The 24,249-nt window shown below is 41.9% G+C and overlaps 1 protein-coding gene and 1 long non-coding RNA gene across 3 annotated transcripts; one reads left to right on the top strand and one right to left on the bottom strand.

The window, feature by feature from the left end:
• The first annotated feature begins 1,227 nt into the window (after nt 1–1,227).
• On the top strand, nt 1,228–21,987 carry Znf471 (zinc finger protein 471). 2 transcript variants are annotated; one of them, XM_021654394.2, is made up of 6 exons: nt 1,228–1,749; nt 2,000–2,154; nt 10,810–10,898; nt 12,040–12,166; nt 17,456–17,524; nt 20,003–21,987. In XM_021654394.2, exons 3-6 carry the CDS (start codon nt 10,866–10,868, stop codon nt 21,649–21,651), a joined length of 1,878 nt encoding a protein of 625 aa, XP_021510069.1. In that variant the 5' UTR covers nt 1,228–1,749; nt 2,000–2,154; nt 10,810–10,865; the 3' UTR covers nt 21,652–21,987. The 2 variants fall into 2 exon arrangements, with proteins under 2 accessions (XP_021510069.1, XP_021510070.1); XM_021654395.2 differs by lacking the exon at nt 2,000–2,154.
• Nucleotides 19,130–24,207, bottom strand: LOC132650583 (uncharacterized). The gene is made up of 3 exons (XR_009588874.1): nt 24,072–24,207; nt 20,575–20,683; nt 19,130–20,107 (listed from the first exon to the last, which is right to left on the bottom strand). It is a non-coding gene; the product is annotated as an uncharacterized LOC132650583 (long non-coding RNA).
• Nucleotides 24,208–24,249: the final 42 nt, after the last annotated feature.

The following is a 24,249-nucleotide window of genomic DNA, read 5'->3' as shown; positions in this document are numbered from 1 at the left end:
ACCAGCAGATACCTTTTGTGGAAAACATTTTCAAAGATGTTTAAATGTTATTTGAAGAAAATAGGAAATATATGATACATCCTTCCTGCTTTGTATTTCTTTATAGCCTTCCCCTTACCCCCTCCATCTGTGGGAGGTAAGAAGCCAGGGAATTGTGTTTGTTTCTTTCTCTCTTTTAGTCCAAGTGGTCTCTTCCTATTTGTTTCAGCTTTCAGTACAAGTATTGATTTCTTGGTTGTTCGAAGCAGGGATAATTTCCACTTTAGCAAAGGGCAGAAAAAGCCTGACTCTTGTATTCTGGTTCAATGACCTTGTCATATTCAACGTTTCTCAATACTAATAATGATACATCCATTGCAGGTGAAAATATGCTGATTTGCTGGTTATGAGGGGATCAACATGAGCGGGAGGGAGAAGACAATCAGGTGAAGACTAGTGGATGTTCTTGCTGAGGCAAAGCTTCGCCCTAAAAGATCAAACTTCCATGCCTGGCGTGGTGGCTCACACATGTAATCAATCCCAACATTTGGGAGATGGATACAGGAAGATCAGGAGTTCAGAGTCATCCTTGGTTACATAGCCAGTTTGGAGGCTAATCTGGGCTAGAGATCACATCAAATCTCCTCCCTAAAAAAATCAAATGCTAACACTATGGATCAAGCAGGACATCGGACATTAAGGAAACGCGCACGTGAGTAGCGCCTCAGCAGCAGCTGGTTCTCCAGGCAGGGTGCGAAGCCTAAGGAAGAGGCGCTAGAGTCACCCTAACCGACACACCCAGAAACCCTGAGCAACCCTTCTGGATAATCACGCCCTCAGCCACACACCGTCCCAGCTCTCATTTCTTTTGCCACCTGCTGTGTAGTAGAACTGCCTTAGAGGGTGCCCTTCTCCACAAACTCCGCCCTTTACCTCTGACTCCTCTGAGAACCCGCCCCTTCTCCTCCAAGCCTCGCCCTCACCTCAGACTGCGCTGAGAACCCGCCCCTTCTCCGCTTAGCACCGCCCTCACCATGCACTCCCCTGAGAACTCGGCTTTCCTCCTCAAGCCCCGCCTCGGACTCTGCTGAGACCCGCCCCTTCTCCTTCAAGCCCCGCCCCTACCTCAGACTGCAATGAGAACCCGCCCTACTGGCTAAGCCCCGCCCCTCCCTTCTGACATCAGGGAGAACACTTTTTCCGCTTGGCGCGCCCTCACCAGGGACTCAGCGAGAACCCACCTCTTCGCCGCTAAGCCCTGCGCTCGCTCACCTCGGACTCTCTGAGAAGCCGCCCTACTGGACAACCCCGCCCTCCTCTAAGACTGCTGAGCTCCCTCCCCTTCTCCACCTTGAGCGGCCTTCACCTTAGACTCCGCTGAAACCCCGCCCCTTCTCCACAAGCTCCTTAGGATTCTACAGAGAACCCGCCCTATTGACCCCGCCCCCTCTGAGGCTGTTCCACTTTTCTGGTTATCCCCGCTGCCTTCACCTAGAAACAGCTTTTCTTCGTAAGACTCGCATCTCACCAGACTGTCTCTGAGGCCACGCCCCTTAAGATAAGCCCCGCCTTTCTCGGGCTCTGCCCCCCTGTTGTGGTTGGCAGAGACTGCGCCTGCGCACGGAAAGCTTGTATGGTACTTCCCAGCGTCCCTTGCTTGACTGTGTTTGGGTAAGGTAGAGGAGTTGAGGCTCCTGTTGCGGAGTGGGAGCTCTTGCGCTGCGAGGTGCTTCCCGCGTTCCCCAGAAACCAGCGTCCTTCTGTCTGGAGGTAGGCCGGCTGATGCGTAATATCTGGCGGCGCGAGGGCTCAGACGACGTTGGGGCGGAGGGTGTCCAGATCTAAGTATGTGCTTGGGTGTTCCAGGTCGGAGCGTGTGTGAAACGAACTGGACTGTGAGTTTTAAGTGTGACTGTACATTCGTGTGAATGCTGAGAAAGGAAGATAGAGTTTGAGAGAAGTGGTGTGAGTATAAGAGGACTATGAAACATATGGTATCTTCCGGTGGTCTGCATTACAGCATTTCAATACTTGGAATCTCCAAAGTAATATCTTGTTGACCGCTCGTTCTTGAATGGCTCAAGGGTCCGGCCTGATCATCACAGTCGCCCAACGGGATTAGAGGATTAGGACTCTTAGCCCCAAAGTCCAACTGGGAGAAGACAGGGTTGAAGGGTAAGTTGATTACTAGAGGCCAGTCCTTTTGTTGTTGTTTTGAGAGAGAGTATCATGTAGATTGTCTGCACAAGGTCAGGTTGACTAAAAACTGTTTATGTTTAGCATATTTTGTGGCCTTGTTCTCAGAAATTCCCCAGCCATAAGGGCATCTGGTCCTAACCATAAACTTTACTTGGGACCAGTCAAATTAAAGGTAAGCTATAACTGCTTGTCTAGATAGCGAAAAACAAAACAACAAAAAAAGAGTCAGAGATGACTACCCTCTTCCACTGTGCCCCCTATCATCCCACCCCTATGTGAACTAATTGCGGTTTTCACCCTCTAAATATGAAATACAGCTACCCCTCGGGGATGCGGTCCAGATCCCAAACTGAGCTCAGAAAATAAAGCTTTCAGTTTAAGCTTCTGTATCTGAAGTGAGTTTTCTCAGCTTCCACCCCAAACCCAACAGGGTGACTTTGAACCCCCAGTCATCCTAACTCAGCCTTCCAAGTGCTGTGATTATAGGCATGTGCATCCCACACTTAGATAAACGATCTACACAGCCATACTTATGTCCTGGAGTGTCCATAGAAACTCAAAAGGAAAGGATTCAAAGAGATTTCTGACAGTTTAACGTGTGGAGGTTCCTGCGGGCTACCACACCCCTTCCCACATGACTTTGACCATTGTTTCTCTTCAGTTGTACATTTTAAAATTTGTCTATGATTTGTGTCACAGTGTGGAGGTCAGAGGACATCTTTTTGGAGTTTAATCTGTCCTTTAACTTTTTATGTAGGTTCTGGGAACCGAATTCTGGTCCTTAGGCTTGAGTGAGAAGAACTTGCTTTGGTCATCTCTCTAGCTCTTCATATGCCTTTAAATTATTATATTCTTTATAATAATCTGGTAAACAAGGGTTTTACTGAGTTTTGGGAGCCACTCGGGCAAATTGATTGAACAGTGAGGGGCTCATAGAAAACTTTGATTTATAACCTTCGTTAGCACAGGTAAGAAAAGTTGGAACTTGCAACTAGCATCAAAAGGAAGAGGCAATCTTAAGGACTGAGCACTCAACCTGTGGGGTCTGACATGTTAGTATGAGTGTTAGTATGAGAACTGAATTTGGTGAAAATATGCCCAGCTTGTGTCTCCTGCAGAACTGTTAGCCAGATATGTTTCAGAAAACTTCCAATTTGGAGTCATAGGTGTTTGTGTTGCAAAGAAGAGAAACTGAATTTGTGTTTTCTCTGTATCATCAAGTGTGTGTGTGTGTGTGTGTGTGTGTTGTGTGTGTGAGACTTGATTTCGAGAAAATAGAGGGTGTGAGGCTAGCCTGTGTATAAGGGTTGTAGGGCTTTTCCCTTTGGGTCTATCATGATTATGTCATTGACACATTGGAGTCAGAGTATCAGGGCTCTGTAGTCATAGTGACTAATTTAAAGAACAGTAGAGACAGCTTGGTCTCTACTTTTGGTAGTGGTGATGCGACCTGAGCTTTCCATCATGAACTGAGTTTTATCTGACCCATAAAGTAGAATGTGCACAGCAGCAATCTGTTATCAAGTAGAAGTTAGTACTGGGAGCAGGGTATTGCTGCAACAGGCCTGACCTGCTGCTTGTTGGTGGAATGTGGACTTTGGCACTTTGGATTAGGAAAGAAGTTGAAAACGTTAAGTGGGGCTTAGTGGACCACACTTGTAGGGGTGTGGAAGACAGTGGTGCTAAGAGCAATGTAGACTATGATAGCCTGACTGAAGAGGTGTCAGAGAGGAAAACTATTAGTAAGTGGCCTAGAGACCATTCTTGTGATATTTTGGGAAAGAACCCAGCTGCTTTTTGCCCTTGTCCTAAAAATCAGCCTGATGCTAAAACAAAGACTTTTGGATTAATGACATTGGCAGAGGCGATTTCAGGATTGCCTAGTATTGACTGTATCAATATTAGTTATTAGTGGTCACTCTTATGCATATCTATAATGAAAAGGAACAAACTGAACAAGGGAAAAAAAGTACAGTTTGAAGAGGAAAGAAGCACCAGGAAGTGTGGTAGAGCTAAGTCCATTGCTCAAGGAGATAAAAAATTTTAAGAAAAGCCTGATGCTAAAGGGAGTAAAGTAAAATGGTGGCCTCAGGGAGCAACCAAGCTTTCAAATTGTGAAATGGAGTTAAAGAAATGCTTAAGCAGTGAAGGAAACCATCAAAACCAGAAAAGTGATGAAGATGTAGTTAAACAAAAGGGCCATGTTCCAGCCTCAGCAAGCAGCAGTTTTGGCCATGTGGTTCTGGCTTTAGAGTCAAGGATACAAGAAAGGGGTTATGGAATCTTCCTCTGTGACTAAGGAAAGCTGCTGAGGCCAGGTATGTGTCAGGGGGTACCTGCATGGTAGCCCTGAGAGGCCATTGAGTGAAACTGGGAATGTGAAGCCAGGATGTGTTGGAAACCCCAAGATTGGAGATGCCAGAGTCTTGGGATACCTGCTAAGAATAGCTGCAGACTGATTATACAACCAGCCCAAGAGAGAGAAGTATGTTGCAGTCAACACAGCTGTAAAGGATTTAGAGATTTCAGTAACATCAGACATGGAAATACAGAATTTGGAGTTTGCCCTGCTGATTTTCAGTCTTCCTCATTCTTCTCCCTTTCCTCTACTTTGGAATGGTATTGTATATCCTGTGACATTGTATGTTGGAAGTATATGATACGCTTTTTCTTTTTGACCTTACAGGGGGTTAGATTTAAGAGGTTGCCTTGAGTTTCAGAAGAGACTTTGAACTTTGGACTTTTAAACAGTGTTGAGACTATGATAGACTATGGGAGACTTTTGGAGCTGCACCAAATGCATTTTTGCATGATGATATGGCTGCAAACCTGTGGTGGCCAGGGAGTGGAATGTGTTGGTTTGAATAAGAATGGCCCCCAAAACCTGGCACAGTGGCTCATGCCTGTAATTCTCACACTCAGGGAGGCAGAGGCAGGTGGATCTCTGTGAGTTCGAGTCCAGCCTGGTTTACAAAGTGAGTCTAGGACAGCCAAGGCTTCATAGAGAAACCCTGTCTTGAAAAACCAAAAGGGAGGAAGAAGAAGGAGGAAGAAGGAGGAAGAAGGGCCCCTAAAGGCTCAAGAATGCTTACTCATCAGGGCACTACTTGAGAAGGATTAGAAGGTATCGCCTTTTTGGAGTAGGTGTGGCCTCGTTGGAGAAAGTGTGTCACTGGGGATGGGCTTTGAGATTTCAAAAGCCCAAGCCAGGCCCAGTGGTTCTTTCTTCCTCCTGCTTGTGGTTCTGGGTGTAGAACTCTCAGCTACTTCTCCAGCAATATGTCTCTGCCTGTGTGTCACTATGCTTCAAACCATGATGATAATGGACTAAACCCCTGGAACTGTAAGGCAGCTGCAATTAAATGCTTTCTCTTGTGAAAGTGGCATGGTCACAGTGTCTCTTCCCAGCAATAGAACATGGACTAAGATAAAGTGTTGGAGAGAAAGTACCAGGACTTTGTAGCCATAGTGAGACTAATTGAGATGAACAACAGAGACAGCTTGGTCTCTGGTATTGGTGATGGAGCTGTTAATACTCTTTAATAGGAGGGAGGGAGGGTCACAGGATATCTATCTGGATTTGACACTCCCACCCTGTGTCCCATCCAGATATAGGTGATCTTGGGAGATGTTAGAGGATATAAGAAATGAAAGGTTAGCTACAAGGGCAGCTCTGTGATGTAGTTTCCATGAAGAAGTAACCCATGATAGGGTGAGACTTTGGGTTGATGCAGCAGTTTGGGGGTTACTCATGCTCCTGTAAGTAATTCTTTACTCATGCTGTGTAAATAAGCTCAGTAAACCCATTGGTTAACTAAGTTGGATTTTTTTTGGAATCATTACTTTTATCTGTCACTGGTACCCTTATCTGGGGTAAATACATGTTTTATGTCTCCTTAGAAAAAGCTTATGTAGTGAGAAACAGATGTGCCAATATATAAAATGTCAACAAATGCATGAGGCTCCTTTGAGAGGTTAAATGGGAAGTGTCATGGTACACACTTGTGTGTATATGTGTTTGTGTGTGTATAAACAAGAAATTGGGCTGTGAAAGACTCTATGTTGGTATGCATGAGAGAGATCAGTGCACAGTAAGATGGGAGTATGCCTGTATCTGGCCTGTATGACTGCATGCATATTTGACTGACTGGGATGAGAAATACCAGTGAGTATTTTGTAAGAAAGTAATTGAAATGTAAATTACTAGGGATGGTTTGTATAAATATTTGTGAAACAAACACTGGAATGTATAAGCAACTAGTGTTCTCTCCAGTGTGTGAAAGGCCACTATGTTTTTTTTCTCTATTATTTATTTTGGATTAAAAATTTTATTGTCTTTAAATTAGTATATGAAATAATGGCTTCTATTGTGGCATTTTCATATATATATTTTACTTACTGGTCGTCTTCCCTCCATCTTCTACTAAATTCCCCAACTCACTCTTGTTTGCCCTTTTTCTTCATCCATTAGTGCTTCTTTACAGACAAAAAAATTCCATTGTTAAACATACTGTATTTTCTCTCTATTCATTTGTTGATGGACATCTAGACCAATGCCATTTTTCAGCTGTCATGAATAGTGTGATATATCGCTGAATGTCTAAGTATGTCAGTGGCAGGATATAGATCTCCTTGGGGAAATGCCCTGCAGTAGTACAGGCCTATATATTCTTTTGAGATACTGATTTCCATAATGAAGGCACCAACGTCTACTCCCATAGCAATACATAATGTTTCACTAGAAAGCTAGGACTGGAACGGACTCCTCTCTATCCCATGTTAGCCTCCTTCAAACTCATTAGCTCCCTGTTTTAAGTGGTTTGAGTAGGAATGGCCTCCATAGACTCATGTGTTTGAATGCTTGCCCATAGAGAGTGGCACTATTAGGAAGTGTGACCTTGTTGGAGTAGATGTAATGTTATTGGAAGAAGTATGTCACTGTGAGGGTGGCCTTTGAGGTCTCCTATGCTCAAGCTATGCCCATTGTAACACACCATCTCCTTCAGCTGCCTGTGGATCAAGTTGTAGAACTCTCAGCTCCAGCACCATGACTGCCTGTATGACACCATGCTTTTCAACATGACAAGAATGGACTAAACTTCTAAAACTAAGCCAGCCCCAATTAAATGTTTTCCTTTATAAGATTTGCTGTGGTCATGGTGTCTTTTCACAGCAATAAAGCCCTAACTGAGACGCTGTGGCTGCCTTCCAAAATTTGGGGTTACTGTGCCCAGAAAACATCACATTCTTGTGGGTGGGAATGGGAGAGAAATATGAGCAGTTGTGTGTGTGAGACCAAATTGGAGGAGGATACTCTGAACCATACTGTGGTATTTGGAAGGCTTGAGGAATATAGGGCTATTGAAGTTGTAGCATCTGTGCATGTGAAAGAAACAGGCCAGAGGCTGTGAGACTGGTATGGGTGTGAGAGACAGTAAGGGGTGTCTGTAAATAGATCGTGTGTATACCCAAGGCCTCTCTGAGATCTTGGTAAGTGTGCTTATATGTCATGTGCCTTCTTTCAGGTGCTTGTGACTGCATTCCATGAGATAAGGCATCATATGAACTCCTGCGAGTATTTGCATTGTCAACTTTTAGGCTGTAATCATGGCCCTGTGTGTATGGGATGACAACTTTGAAGATTAATAGAATTAGATTGTTAAAACATAAAAATATTCTGACATTTTAAATTAATTTTTTATCTATTAGCTTTGTTGTGGGGCACATATGTACTACAGCATGGTACGTGTGTGTGTGTGTGGGGGGGTAAGTTAGAGAACAACTTTGCTCTCTTTTCACTTTATGAATTCTAGGGATTGAACTGATATCCTCAGGTACCTTTACTCCATCTTCCTGGGAGATTTTCTTTTTCCTTTCCTTTTCCTTTATTTTTTATTATTTATCTTAATTTTTGTCAGGGTTTTACTGGCTTGGACTCCTGGGGAGTACTCTTCCCAGAGTTCTGATAGTTGGGATTGCTGGTATGCATTACCATGCCTTGTTGGCATTAGATTCTTTTATATATATATATATTTATTTATTTCTATTTTATGTATGTGAGTGTTTTGCCTGATATCTATGTACCATATGTACTTCTTATGCCTGTGGAGGCCAGAATAAGGTGTTGGATCCCCTGGAAGTAGAGTTACAGATAGTGTGGCCTACCATGTGGGTGCTGGGAACTGAATTGGATCCTCAAGAGCAGTAGGTGCTATTCACTGCTCAGCCATCTCTCTAGGCTCCAGCATTAGATTATCTGTTTAGAGCTGTGTGCTGCTGTAAGAATCCTAGACCTAAGCATTGGAGAAGCTGCAATAGATGGACTGATCTGTCAAGAGAAAGGGAAGCCATTCAATCTAGGCCAGGAAGGAGGAGAAATGAATGAGCTAAGGACAGAAGATACAGTGGCAGAATTGATTCCTAAAGTTCCACTGTTCCAGAGTGAGAAGAAAGTGACGGCCATGGGGCTTCGGGTAGAGGAAGATAGTAACCTCTGTCTCTAGTGGCATTAGGAGTGGGAATTTAAACAGACTGCCAAATCATGGATAAGAAACCTTAAAAGGGAACAATTCCATCTTTGTGTATAAAAGTGGAAGGAATAGCTGTTTTGCAGGACTATTTATCTACAGTGAGACCAGGTAATGGGAAGGGGGCTTGGGTATAAAAATTTAGGACTTCAGGCATATGGGAGAGAGTATGATTTGCTCTACCCTGGTAGTGACCATGAATTGCCAAGTGTGCCAGTTACTTTTCTCATTGCTCTGACAAAAATCCTTTATGAAATAAAAGACTCTGAACTTGAATATAGCCTAGCAGGCACAGAAGGTGTGGGGCAAAGTACGAGAAGACTGTCACATTGCTTTTCAAGGTAGAAGCAGAGAGCCAGGAACCAATAGCTGACTTTCCTCTTTTGTCCCTTTTTAAATTAACCCATGGGATGGTGACACCACAGGGTGAATCCGTTTCTTCAGGTAAACCTCACTGGAAACACAGACATGCCCAGCATTATGCCTCTAGGTGATTTTATTGGAAATAAATTTTTCATAAATACATTCTGAGCATGGTTTTCTCTCCCTCATCTTCCAGATCCTCCCTACCCATCCAACACCATGCTTTCTTTTTCTATTTCTTTAGAAAACAATACAAACAGGTAAATAAAACAAATAAACCAGAATAAAACAAAATAGAAAAAAGCAAAGAAAAAGTATGAGAAACAAATATAGAGACATATACACAAAAACAAAGCCGATAAAAACAGAAAGTCAGAGACATTAATAATATATAAGCAGCAGATTAGTAAGGTAGAGAAAATATCTAGACAAAGCAAAACATTATGAGACCATTTTATATGTATCATTGAGTTTATGATATATATGGCCATCTACTGCTATGAAGCTTGCCCTTGAGTGTAGTAGTATGTATACGCAGTGAGACTCCTTTTTGGAGAAAAACTAATGTTTCCTTTGATAGTGGTTAGCAATTGGAGATAGGTTCTGGGATACGGAGGGGGCCTCATGACCATGTCTCCTCTCAGCTCTGGGACCTCATTTGGATTGGATTTGTGCAGGCTCTGTGCATGCTGCCACAGTCTCTGTGAGTCATGGGAGTGTCAGTGCTGCTGTGTCTAGAAGACACTTTTGTTGGTGTCCTCCATCCTCTCTGGTTCTTACCCTTGTTGGGGGGTTGGTCTGATGCTTGTATTTTGGTGCTAATTACTGGCCCTCAGGATCTGGTTACTGCCTGTATAAACCTATCTTTGTTGTGTAAACCTGCTTAAGGTATTATACCTGATTGGTTGATTAAAGGCCTAAAACCTGGGCAGGGTAAAATGGGGTAGGCATGGCTAATATTCTTGGGCTTTGGGTTAAGAGAAACACGGGAGAGAGATGGTCAGGAAGAGAGGAGCAAGGGGGACACCACAATGGGTTAGTGTGGAGAAGAAACCATGTAGGTCGGGAGGATGGTGTAGATGGAAAAAACATCAAATATATGCAAATACTCATACGATTATGGATGGAAGGTAGCCCAGATTGTTAAGGCGGATGACATTGGATGGGGGCTGGGAGATAGATGGTAAGGTTATTGAGACAGTGTAGGTGAAATATTTGCCTAACCCAAGGTAAATAAGGCAATTATAAAGTTTAACAGGAGTCTGTGTCTTATTAATAGTGACAGTGGGCCAAATAATACCACCATGATAATCATAAGGCACATAATAAACATTATTTAGCCCAACACCATTTTTATTTACAACAATATACCATCTTCCACCTCCTCTTCTACATAGTTCTCTGATCTCCGAGAGAATGCATTTGAGGAAGACATCCCATTTAGGACTCAGTGCTCCAAGGTCTCTCACTCTGCACATTGTCCAATAGTGGGTCTTTGTGTTAGTTCCTGTCTCCTGCAGGAGGAAGCTTCTTTGATAATGGCTGGGCAAGACACTGATCTGATTCCCAGCTGGGTGTTGCAGGTGATTTTAGATCCAGTCAAGTTGACAGTGAAGTTTAGGCATCATACCTGCTCTCAGCCAGCTAACCCTGGGAGAAAAGAAAGGGAAGGAGCACTTTACACTGGTGATGCTGGGAGAACAATGAAAACCTTGGCTTTTACTAACTTCTCTTCTCCTAGGCTGACTTCTCAGGACACAGTTGTTCTCAAAGAGAGAAACCAGGAGGAGACAAGAAATGACCATTGAACTAATGAAAGCCATGTCACAGGTTAGTTTATGCCTGTTCTCCTCCATGAGAAAGGTCTTGATGGTTAGCACTTTGGAAATTATGATTGCTAGCCTGTCCCAGGGCCTGGGACATTATCCTTTGTACACAGGACATTATCCTTAACCTTAACTGCCAAGTAGGTGACTTATAACTATGATGAGGCAAAGAGCTCACTCAGAACCCCTTCATCTTGCTACCTTATATACACTCCTTTATAATATAGATTCTTACTAGTTCATGGCCAAACCACCTTGAACGTGCCTGGTATCATTGGATCCTGAAAGTTAAGGAGGGTTAGGCCTGATTTAGTACTTAGATGGAAAACAGAATTTTACTATGAAGCCCAGTTGGGCTTCAGACTTGTAGCAATCTTTCTCCCTCCTACTCCTGAGTAGTAGGATTTAAAGTATGTACCACCATCCCCTGAATAAATATTTTTAACCAGTATGGGCTCTTGTTAAAAGACTTGTTTTCTTTTACATGAAACAGCTATCTCAGTAGCAGCATTAAATGGGTTTCAGGTTAGACAGACATACAAAGTCCCTCTCATGTATCCCTCTACTTGAATTTTTGTTCAGCTCTCTCTGTCCCTAATCATAACACTGAGCTTGTAACACAGAACATCTGAATCTAAGGAAGTCTTGTGACATTCAGCCTCTGATATCTGACACTGTTCAGGGAATGTGTGTCAGGATTGGATTAGGTTACAGGACTTCTAACTGCAGCAGGCAGAAAGATCCTCACATATTTTGATCATCAGAGATCATGGAAGTTTTGAGGGTATGGGAGGAGAAAGGAGTGTTTTCCTCTTTTTTTTTTTTTTTAATATCCTCTTACTCATTATTTTTGTTTTGAGATGGGAGGAGGTGGCCTACTTGGTTGCCCAAGCTGGCCTTGAATTTATCTTCACCGTCCAAGTGTTCACAGTTAATCTCTGTCTCACTCCCGGCCAGCTACTAGTTTGTTTTTCTATCTACATATTTGAGCTTTCAGATATTTCAAATAAGTTCCATAATAAAAGGTGTAGTCTTTTTGTGTCTTCTTTCACTTAATAACTGACTGGCAAGGTGAACTCCTCCCTCTACCCAAACAAAATAGTAAAAATGTAACAAAAATTTATAAATTATTTGTGTCATCTCAGGATGTGGTTACATTCAAAGATGTCGCAATAGACTTTTCTCGGGAGGAATGGGAGTGGCTGAATCCTTCTCAGAGGACTTTGTACAGGACTGTGGTGCTGGAGAACTATCAGAACTTAGTTTCAGTGGGTAAGCATCCTTCTCCTTGTGGATCTTCTGTTAAGTACCTTTCACGTTGTAACTACTCTACTAAAGCTATGTTCATCATTTCAGGTTTAGATGAGAATTAGTCTGTGAACTTGACATTTATCAAATACTTATGGTTATATCTTTAGGCAGTTGGAAACCCAGACATGGTGGGACTTGTAGCAGGCACCTCAGTCTTATGTTGCCTTTGTGTTACAGTTCTGCTGTTCTTAATAGTGTAACTGTTACAGCTCTAAGGGGAAAAGCTTCTCCAGTGACAGTGTTACAGCTCTGCTGGGGGAGGGGAGAGATTTTCCCAAGGTAAAGGTACCCTGGCAGTCAGGAGCCAAGGAATACCATAGTCACTCTGCACAGCAAACCTCACAGAAGAGATTGTTGGGAAGGAAGAACCCAGGAGAGTGTCTGCCTCTGTTCTGGCAATAAGCAGCAGAGAACTAAGTAGAAGACAGGATTTACATAGATTTCCTGGGGGTGGAGCTTTCCAGTGTGGGGACTGGTGGGATTTCAAGTCCAGAGCATGGGTGAACTCAGGGATTTCTTTTATTTATTTATTAAAAGATTTTTGTTTATTTATTATGTATAGTGTTCTGCCTGCATGTATACCTTCAGGCCAGAGGAGGGCACCAGATCTCATAGATGGTGGTGAGCTACCATGGGGGTTTCTGGGAATTGAACTCAGGACCATTTGGGAGAGCAGCCAGTGCTCTTAACCCCTGAGGCATCTCACGAGCCCAAGCTCAGGGATTTCAAGTCCTGAGCTTGGGCTTTTACTGCTGGGTCCTGCTCTTAGGGCAGTTAAGAGTTTTCTTAAGCCAAACAAAATTCAAGCGTGGAAGTAGGGAGGTGGGCATGAAGTCTTACACCTGTCTCAGAAGCTAATGCTATTTGATATATGCTAAGAGAGAAAAAGACTCAGCTTTATTTACTTATGCAGCCACTGGTATGCCAAACACACTCCAGGCTATTCCCCATACCCGAAAATAGTTGGCCAACATAAATTGTAAGTCATGGATTTAAGACAGAAAGTGGGCAACAAAATGGTGGGGTAGGTAAAGAGTTGTTGGGGAAAAGATGAATATTATCAAACTATGTTGTACAAAGGTCTCAAGGAATTAATAAAGTTATTTCTTTTTTCAAAATCCATTAAAAGGTAAGGCATAAAAAAAAGAGTTTTCTGTGGATGGAACCTGGCCCTTGGAGGGGAGGAGCCTGGCTACTGCAGTGTCTCAAGGGGCTTATAACTAGTTGGAAGTAACAGGGCTGAAGAAGAATATGGCCTGGTTACTATAAATGTAGAATATCACTTTTCTAATATGTTTTCTAAATTTTTTATTGATTTTTTTATTTGTGTGAAGGGTACACATGTATGCTATGTGCAAGTTGAAGGATGACTTAGAGAGGGCATCAGGCTTGGTAGCAAGTGTCTTTAGTTATTGAGCCACCTCACTGACCCCCAAATAATGTATCCTTTTTATTAATTTACAATAAATCAGTGAAACCTAATGTCTTCAAATATCTTAAGATGCTTGCTCTTAGGCTAATATGGACCCTTCTCAGCCTAGAATGTATGTGTGTGTGTATAAATATACATATCTGTATGTATTTGTATACATATATGTATACATACACACATATATATTATATGTAATATATACTATATATGTTATTAGAGGAGCTTGCTGTTCTCAGGAAGTTCCTTTCCCAATTCTCTTGAGCCTCTTTACACCAGTGGTTCTCCGCTTTGCCAATGCTGTAACCCTTTAATATAGTTCCTCATGTTGTGGTGACCCCCAACCAGAAAAATACTTCCATTGCTACTTCATAACTGTAATTTTGCTACAGTTAAGGAATGGTAATGTAAATAGCTGATATGCAACCCCCTAAAGGGGTCACAACCCACAGGTTGAGTTCCACTGTGTTAAGCTAAATATATGCCTTCAGCCAAATTTGGGAAACTGTAGACTATTTTTCTCATCTTTTGTCTTCTTTGGGGACTTAAGTTTTACTTGGATCCATTTAGACTCTGCCTCAGATGATCTGTTTAATTGTGACATCTTGTTTCAGTATTTCAGATTGCATAATTAGTGTTAATTGGCTTCTAGAATGAATGGTAATTCTTGTTTTTCTTTTTTTTTTTTTTCCAGACAAGGTTTCTCTGTGTAGCCCTGGCTGTCCTGGACTCGCTTTTGTAGACTAGGCTGGCCTTGAACTCACAGAAAGCCGCTTGCCTCTGCCTCCCAGAGTGTTGGGATGAAAGGCGTGGGCCACTCCACCTGGCTAGTCTTGTTTTTCTTAACCTGCGTTAAGCCCATCTAGTAATCTTTAAAGTGTCACTCTATTCTCAATTCTAGATTTTTCTTTTTGTTCTTTATTTTTTTAAAGATTTTGGCATATATGTGTATGTGTGTATGAGAGAGAGAGAGAGAGAGAGACAGACAGACACACACACACACACACACACACACACAGAGATTGAGATATATCCCCTATGTGTGCAGTTTGTGCAGGTAATCACATACTCCAGGGAAGGGTATCAGACCCCTGAAGCTGAGGTTACTGGTGGTTGTGAGCTTCCTCACATGGTGCTGGGGACTGAACTAATATAACAGCAATTTATACTCTTAACCACTGAGCCATCTCTATAGATTCCAACTGGATCTTTGGTTCTTTTTGTACTTTTTTTTTCTACTGACAGTTCCTTTTCTTTCTTTCTTTCTTTCTTTCTTTCTTTCTTTCTTTCTTTCTTTCTTTCTCTCTCTCTCTCTCTCTCTCTCTCTCTCTCTCTCTCCCTCCCTCCCTCCCTCCCTCCCTTCCTTCCTTCCTTCCCCCCTCCCTCCCTCCTTCCCTCCCTCTCTCTCTCTCTCTCTTTCTCCCTTCCTTCCTTCTTTGTCTCCCATTCCTCCTTCCCTTTTTTTCTCCCTCCCTTTCTTCCTTCCTTTTTTGTTTTTGAGACAGGGTCATCCCTGTCTCAGGGTATCCCTGGCTATCCTGGAATTTACTATATAGACCAGGCTTGGCCTCAGATCCACAGAGATCTGCCTCCCTCTACCTTCTGAGTGCTGAGATTAAAAGCATGTACCACATACCTCCTTTTAAAAAATGTCTCTTAAAAATAGTTTTGGTGTGTGTGTGTGTGTTGTGTGTTTGTATATGTGCACATCCATGTGTGGAGCAAGTACAATGTGTACATGTCACAGTGTGTGGAATTCAGAGGACAACCATTGGATGTCAGTCTTCACCTTCCACCTTTTGGGGTTCATCTGCAGCTCATGACAGGCTTGTCAGGAAGCTTCTGGGGATTCTCTTGCCTCCACCTTGCATCCTACTATAGGGAAGCTGGGATTAAACTTGTGCTCCTGCGTGTAGTTTTGCATGGGTTCTGGAAATTCAGATTCAGATCTTCATGCTTACGTGACAAGTGCTTAACCCATTGAGCCATCTTCTCAGCTTATTTCTCTATATAAACAATAATAGATATTTTAAAAATAAAATATAATTATTTAAAAAATAATATTTTTAATTATTTGAGATGTGTATATGTATACAGTATGTTTTTTTCTTTTCCACCCTTCACAGCCCTCTCCAATTCCTGTTGAGGCATACCAACCTGTCTCCCTCTTTACTTCATGTTCTTTTAAAAAATTATTATTATTAATCACCCCTGGAATGCAGTTAATGCTGACCCATATGTGCATAGGTGTAGGGTCATCCACCAAGGCGTGGGCAATCTGTCAGCCCTATCATCAAAGAAAAGTGATTTTTCCTCAGCAGCCATCAACTGCCAATAGCTTCTTGGAGTGAAGCTTCATAAGTTTCTCTCCCATCCATGCTAAAATGTTGACTGGCTTGATTTTGTGCATATCTTGTGAGGGCAATAATAGCTGCTAGTTATTTTGCAAGTATATATATATACTTTTAACATGCTTGAGTGTAGATTTTATAGCTGTTTTAAGATTTGACTGCTAAGGGGGGGTGCAGTGGCACATGCCTATAATCTCAGCACTTAGGGAGGCAGAGGCAGGAAGATCTTTATGAGTTTGAGGTCAGCCTGGTCTACAAAGTGAGTCCATGACAGCCAGGGCTATACAGAGAAACCCTGTCTCAAAAAAACAAACAACAAACAAAACAAAAAAAAGGAAGAAAGAAAATTTGATTGCTAATTCTAACATGTGTGATACTGCAGGTGGTTACATTTGCTTTTCTGTATATGTTTCACAATTCCCATTCTCTTATGTCCAGTTATTATGGATTTTATCGTGGATACTGAAAGTGAAATCTACAGACTCTGGATTCTGTCCCTGTTCTCTGAAGAGTGTTCTTTGTTTTGAGACAGGGTTTCAAGTGCTGGGATTACAATCACAAGCTCCTATGCTTTGTTCATTTTTAGACAGGTAGTTCATTAACTCAAACTCCAAATTGCCTCTAGCAGGCCTTTAAAACATTATTTTAATTTTTAAAGATTTCATTTGTATTAAAATACACACATATGCACACACACTCTGCCAGGCAGTATTGGCACATGCCTTTAATCCCTAAACTCGGGAGGTGGAGGCAGGCGGATCTAGTCCAACTTGATCTAGATCAAGTTCCAGGAAATCCAAGGCTCCCTAGAAAAAACTGTCTCAAAAACAACAAAACAAAAATGTATATGCATATGTGTCTATATGTACATTTGAGTGTAGTTGCTTGCAGAAGAGGCTGTTAGATCTCCTGGAGCTGGAGTTACAGGTGCCTGAGCTGCCTGTTACCTGGGCTGAAAACTGAACCTAGTTCTTCTTATCAGAATGTGCTCCCAAGTGCTGAGCAATCTCTACACCTATCCCCTCGCAGGCCATTTAAAAAATATCTCAGTGGTGCATGCCTGTAATCTCAGCACTCTGGGAGGCAGAGGCATGTGGATCACTCTGAGTTCAATACCAGCCTGGTCTACAAAATGAGTCTAGGACAGCCAAGGCTACACAGAGAAACCCTGTCTCAAAAAAAAAAAAATCTCATTTATTACTGTGATGGTCCTTTAAAAAATACTGAGCTAAGTTTTTGCCCTTCCACTACTCCATAAGAAATAGTGTAATTTCTATAGGATTGACTGTTGACGGCTGCCACTGGACCATAACACGTAGTTTTATGTAGTCTACCCGTCAAATGTGTTTGATCCTTTTATTTTGTAGTTGTATCAGATTTAAGGGGCTGACTTATGTGCCAAAAAACCCAAAACTCGACCTATTTTTGTGCCTTTTTTTTTTTTTTTTTTTTTTTTTTTTTTTAATGCAGGAGCTTGCATTTCCAAACCATATCTGATCTCCTTATTGGAGCATTGGAAGGAGCCTTGGGAGGTGAAAGGTGAGTTGATAAGAAGCACATTACAAGGAGAGACTGAAAAGCAGGTGGAAAACCCTTGTAGGAAATGACCATTGTTACAGGTCCTTACATCCTTGCTGAGGCTTCCCAGAAACTCTTCCTAAGCCTTTGGTCCTGGGTGTGAACTGAAGTTTCCTTTCTTGGCATGGATTCCCTTCTGTTTCACTCTTGTCTCTTCTACTTTCCTTTTATCTCTGTACAAAGTTGTTTAATACAAAAGAGAATGTCCTAGTTCCACTCCTGCTGCTGTGATGAAGGTTCCTGACAAAAGCAGCTTTAAGAGGGACAGTAAAAGCTTGCAGTTTCATATCATAGTCTATCATTGTAGGGAATTCATAGTGGCATCATCTTGAAACAGCTGGTCACAGGGCCAAAAGAGTGAAAGCATGCATGCCTTTACTCGGCTAGCTTCCTCTATTCCTATACAGTATAGGGCCCCAAAGCTGAGAATGGTGCTGCCTGTATTCATTCTTTCCATGTCAGTTTAGACAAGGTAATCCTCCACAGACATACTCATAATCCAGTCTCATCTCGACAGTCCCTCACTGAGACACCTTTACCTAAACATCCCAGATAACAACAAAACCCTATATTAAATTGGACTAAAAAGTGACACTTTTTTAAAGTTGTTGAAAGCAAGAAAATGAATGAAGAATTTTTTTACTCTGAAGCCTGAATTGTATGAGAAATAAAGGGTTGGATACACTGAAACACAAACACATAAAGGATGGACTTAGGAGCACTATTTTCTGATGATGAAATTATAACCATATATATAAAGGCGCTTGCCTTTAAATTCTAGGAGAAGTCATAGAGCGTGGTGTGTGTGTGGTTGTTGGGAACTCTTGAGAGTTCCTACAAGCAATGGTAATTAAATATACTGGTATTTAAACTAAATTAACTTAATTATATACACTAATCAATTAAAAGTAGGAGACATGGGGCTGTAAAGATGACTCAGTGGGTAAGACTTGGATTCCATTTCTAGCATCCACATGGCAACTCCCAACTCTCCAGTTCCAGGGGATCTTCTGAACTCTGCAGGGAGCAGGCATGCTCATGGTGTGTAGACATACATGCCGACAAAACATTCATACATACTGAATAAATAAATACATACATACTGAATGAATATGTATATATACATATAAATATGTATATGAAGGCCAAAAATACCATTATCATTGCAGGTGACTTCTAGGTCTTATACTTAGTTTTCCTAGTCATTTTCCCATGTTCTTGTTCTTTTCTATCTCTCCCCTGCTGTCACATTTGCTTCTTTCACTCTGACAAAGTGCCTGCTGCAAACAACTTGAGAGGGGGAGGATTTAGTTTGACCCATGGTTTCAGAAGTTTATATCTGTGTTCAGCTGGCTGCATTGCTTTTGAACTTGTGGAAGTGAGGGAAGGGTATGGTGGAGGAAAGCTATTCACTCATGGTAGCCAGAAATCAAACAGAAACCACCCCTGCTGCTGGATTTCCTCCTTCTGTTTCCTTTATTGCAATCTCCCAGCATATTGGACAGTGAAACTCATGTTCAGGAAGGCATGGCCTCCCTAGTTAGTCGCTTCAGAAACAACCTCACATAAAAATGCAGAAGTGTTTTATTGGGCTTTTATGTCATTTTTCATTCAATAGGCTTGGTAGTCAAGGTTAATTTACCACAGATTAACAAATGTAAGCAGGTTACATTATCACAAGGTTAATTTATCACAAAGCTTTTAAAAAATTTTTATATTAATTACAGTTTATTTGCTTTGTATCCCAGCTGTAGCCTCCTCCTCATTCCCTCCCTATCCCACCCTCCTTTCCTCTTCTCCTCCCAAGCCCCTCTCCAAGTCCACTGATAGGGGAGGTCCTCCTCCCCTTCCATCTGATCCTAGTCTGTCAGTATCATCAGGACTAGCTGCATTATCCTCTGTGGCCTGGCAAGGCTGTTCCCCCTCATGGGGAGATAGTCAAAGAGCCAGCCACAGAGTTCATGTCATAGACAGTTCCTGTTCTCATTACTAGGGAACTCACCTTTTTTTCTTTGTTTAAGATTTATTTATTTATTTTGTATACAATGTTGTGCTTTGCATGTACACCTTCACGCCAGAAGAGGGCACCAGTCCCAGGTTCGAACACATATACAATTTAAAAAACCTCATATATTTACAAAAAAACAAAAAAGAAAGGGTACCAGATTTCATTATAGATGGTTGTAAGCCACCACGTGGTTGCTGAATTAAACTCATGACCCCTGGAAGAGCAGCCAGTGCTCTTAACCTCTGGGCCATCTCTCCAGTCCCTATCACAAAGCTTTTATTCTCATGTACATCCTTGCGCATTTTCCAATTGAGATACTTCTGTGTGATTGTATGGAATTTATTAAATAGTTTTGAATATCTTTACTTTAGATTTTTTTGTTGTTAATTCCACATGATAAAGAATACTTTTTTTTTTTTTACATTTTTCAGATGGCGAATCTCTACATAAGACACAAGAATTATCTCTGAAGCAATTTGTGTTTGATGATGTGTCAGTGGAGAAAATTACAAGTTTCAGTCATGAGTGTCCCACTTCTGGAAACAAATGGAAACATAAAGACCTTTTTAATAGACGGATAATGAATCAAGAAATATTTAACATAAAAGAAATAGTCACTCATAAAGAAACTCACACTAAAGAAATAGGCTACAAAAACACCAAATCTTCAAAATCTGCCCATCTGGATAGTGTAGAAGAGAATATTTATAGTCACAACTCAAATAAGAAAAGCTTTTCCAAAAATCTCAAGGTACGAAGATACAAGAAAATCTGGTCAGGGAGGAACATTTTTAAATGTAACGAATGCGAGAAAACCTTCACACATAGCTCATCTGTTACTGTTCATCAGAGAATCCACACTGGTGAAAAACCATATAAATGCACAGTCTGCAGAAAGGCGTTCAAGCAGAGTCACCACCTTGCTCAGCATCAAATGACACATACCCACGAAAAACCCTATGAGTGTAAGGAATGTAAGAAAGCCTTTAGCCAGAATTCATACCTTATTGTACATCAAAGAATCCATACTGGAGAAAAACCATATAAGTGCAAGGAATGTACAAAATCCTTCAGGCAGCCTGCACACCTGGCTCAGCATCAGAGGATTCACACTGGGGAGAAACCATATCAGTGTAAGGAGTGTGGGAAGGCCTTCAGGGACAGTTCTACCTTTGCTCAACATCAGAGATGTCACAATGACAAACGACCCTTTCAGTGTGTTGAGTGTGGGCAAGCCTTCAGGTACAACATGTCCCTGACTCGCCACTTTAGGCATTATCATACTGGAGAGAAGCCATTTGATTACACTGATTGTGGGAAAGTCTTCAGTGTTCACATAGGACTTACCCTGCACAGGAGAATTCACACCAGAGAGAAACCTTACAAATGTAGTGTGTGTGGGAAAGCATTCCGTAGTGGGTCATCCCTGACTGTACACCACAGGATTCACACAGGTGAGAAGCCTTACAAGTGTGATGTATGTGGGAAAGCCTTTAGCCATAGCATGTCACTCACTGGCCATCAAAGAGTACATTCTGGAGAGAAACCTTATATATGTAAGGAGTGTGGGAAAGCTTTTTGGCAGAGTATACATCTTCTTGTTCATTCAAGAATTCATACTGGAGAAAAACCCTATGAATGTAAGGAATATGGGAAAGCTTTTAGGGAAAGTTCACACTTGACCACTCATCAGAGAAATCACACAGGAGAAAAGCCTTTTGAATGTAAGCAGTGCGGTAAATTTTTCAAAAGAAGCACCTGTCTTGCCAGACATCAGAAACTCCATACAGGAGAGAAACCTTATGAGTGTAATGAATGTGGTAAAACCTTCACTTATACTGCCTACCTTATCAGACATAAGAGAGTTCATACTGGAGAGAAACCTTATACATGTGCTGAATGTGGAAAGGCATTTGGTGATGGCTCATCCCGTGCTCACCATCAGAGACTTCACACGGGTCAGAGGCCTTATGTCTGTGATAAATGTGAAAAGGCCTTCAGAACAAAGTCATCCCTTAATTGTCACCAAAGACGTCACACTGGAAAGCTTAAAACTGTATACCTAGTGGCAAAACCTTAGCTACTGAGAAACCTTTACCATTTATCAGTGACTCTAACTTTCAACAAGATTGTTCACTTTATTCTACGAGGAGTTGTAAGGAATGTGGAAAAGTCTTCAGCAGTGTTCTTAAACCATCCATCCTTGGTGAGTTCTCCATGCAGTCTCATCTCAGGCATTCCCCTGTGTCTATACCTGCTAAGTATTTCCATTTATTTTTCTTCCCATTAGCCTGATCCAAAACACAATTATTTTACTTGGTGCCTGTAATTGGTCATGTTTCCTTCAAGTTTATTATTCATTTTACAGTCAGGGAAACTTTTAAGACTATAAATGTTCTTTATATGCCTCTTATAAGACTCATTGTCAAGTGTTTATTTAATGCACATGAAATGCTTACCAACAGGGGTGACTATGTTAAGTTTGGGTGCAGAGCATCCCTCCAGCAATTAGGAGATACATCAACACAGAATACAGAGGCCACACAGAGCTAATGGAACATGAGGGGACATCCCTGAGCCAATGCTTTCTTGGGTCCAGGGGTACAGATTTTCTTTGTTGAGTTGAAACAAGCAGGCATGAGTTCTGGGAGGTCATCTTATGTGAAAAGTGATCATTGTGGCCTATGTGTCCAGTCCATTTGTAATAGTCCATTTAAGACAAGTGGTAGGAGCAGGGAGAACAATTAGATAGTGGAAATGCTTCTGAGTTCTTGCTCTTGGCACTAGCTTTGAGCCATTTGTGGATGGTGTGATACTAGAAAGTGCCAAGAGTGACTGAACTATACTTCTGGCATGGGAAGGTTAAAACTTTAATTACGTAGATATCAAGAGAACTTAAAATTCTAGGACCTCTCCATACTGACCCATAGGTGGTGCTTAGAAAATGTGTTATACTAGAAGTTAGAAATGTTATTTGTAAACCATGAATTCCGGAACTTGGAATATGGCTTAGGTGATCATAAAAGTTTAGAATATTGAGAATGTCTTCAGGTGGGTGGATTAGCATGTGCCGTATGTTTAAGGTTTAATGATAGAGCGACTTTCTAATGATGCTCAAGGTTATGTTTCCTTATTGGTAAAGAAATTAAATATGGTCTGATTTGCAGAATCTGTTTTAGGAAGTGCCTAGAACTTTGAATAAGACTGGAACAAAAAAATTAGAATTTATTTGGGAAAATATATGCAATTGTATATATAGTCAAGGCAAACAAAACAAAACATTTTTAATGTTTATTAAGAAACCCCTGGCAGATAATGCTAGCTAAAATAGCGAGCTCCAGGGTCATCTTATCTCAGAATATAAGGTGGAAGGCAATAGACTTCCAATATCGACTTCTGCTGTCCACACATGCACACATGGGTGATCAAACCCACAAATGTGCACATATGAATACATATACAAATAAATAAAAATAAAATTTAAAAGGGGGTTTGTGACTGATTCTGGTGGCACAAACATTTAATTCTAGCACTCTGGAGGTAGAGGCAGGTGAATCTCTGAGTTTGAGATCAACCTGGTCTGCAGAGTAAGTTCTAGGGCATCCAGGGTGACCTAGTGAGACCTTGAATAAAAACGATAGGTGGTGGTGGTGCACGCCTTTGATGCCAGCACTCAGGAACAGAGGTAAGCGGATCTCTGTAAGTTCGAGGCCAGCCTATTCTATAAAGCAAGTTCCAGGTCAGCCAGGACAGTTACACAGAGAAACCCTATCTTGAAAACTGAAACAAAACAAAAACAAAACCCCAATCACCATCAACACCACCACCAACAGATCACAACCAAGTTGAGTACATATACAGAAATAGGAAAATAGGGGACCCAAACTTGCACTGTAGTTGTTCCAGAGGACTGTTGATGATATTTGCAAAGTCCATCTCACGGTAGGTTTTGTTTGACTGTATGCCTGCCTTTCGTTGTTTATCCTAAGTCCATTCTCTTTTTCCTGTACATAATATATTGCATTTTAAGTCTGCAAATTGTTTTTCCCAGCGGCTTTTTGCCACCTAGTTTCTGTAAGGGTAATTCGCTGGGAGACAAAGATGTTAGACTGAGAGTTGGGGAAAAACCAGGGAATCTGTTTCCCCAGCTGAAGATCATTTTAAAGGAGCATCCCCAGAAGGAAATCTGGGAAAGACTGCAGATCTAGGATTTGGGAGTACATGCAGAAGGGCATTTTGAACACTAGGCATTAGCGTTGAGGTGGTCCGGGGAGAGTGGAAGGTGATGGTAGCAACTTAATACCAAACCGAAAAGTACCTCCAACCTGAACAACTGTGGACTTGTCAAAGCCCGGCATTACCCCCGCTAAATACACAACATCCTCCAACTCCCTTCCCTCATATCAACTTCAAAACAACGCGCTAGGAGCACTGCCACTGCGCACGTACGCTCTGACTGCCACCTCAACTCCCAGAAACCTCAAGTGGGCTGTTTTGTACCTCGTGTTTCCGGCCGGGTCCCGCGGTTCACAAACGTGGTCTTATTCCAATAGGTGGAGCCGGCCTCCCGGAGCCCGGGCTAGGCGCCATCTGGTTCCCTGCTGGGGACTACATTTCCCAGCGGGCGATGCGTACAAGCAAAGTCCACTTCCGGCGCCTTCGGCCTGAACTGTGTTAG

The sequence above is a fragment of the Meriones unguiculatus genome, chromosome 1, assembly GCF_030254825.1.
Source record: "Meriones unguiculatus strain TT.TT164.6M chromosome 1, Bangor_MerUng_6.1, whole genome shotgun sequence".
NCBI lineage: Eukaryota > Metazoa > Chordata > Mammalia > Rodentia > Muridae > Meriones > Meriones unguiculatus.
This window is presented reverse-complemented; position numbering and strand designations above follow the sequence as displayed.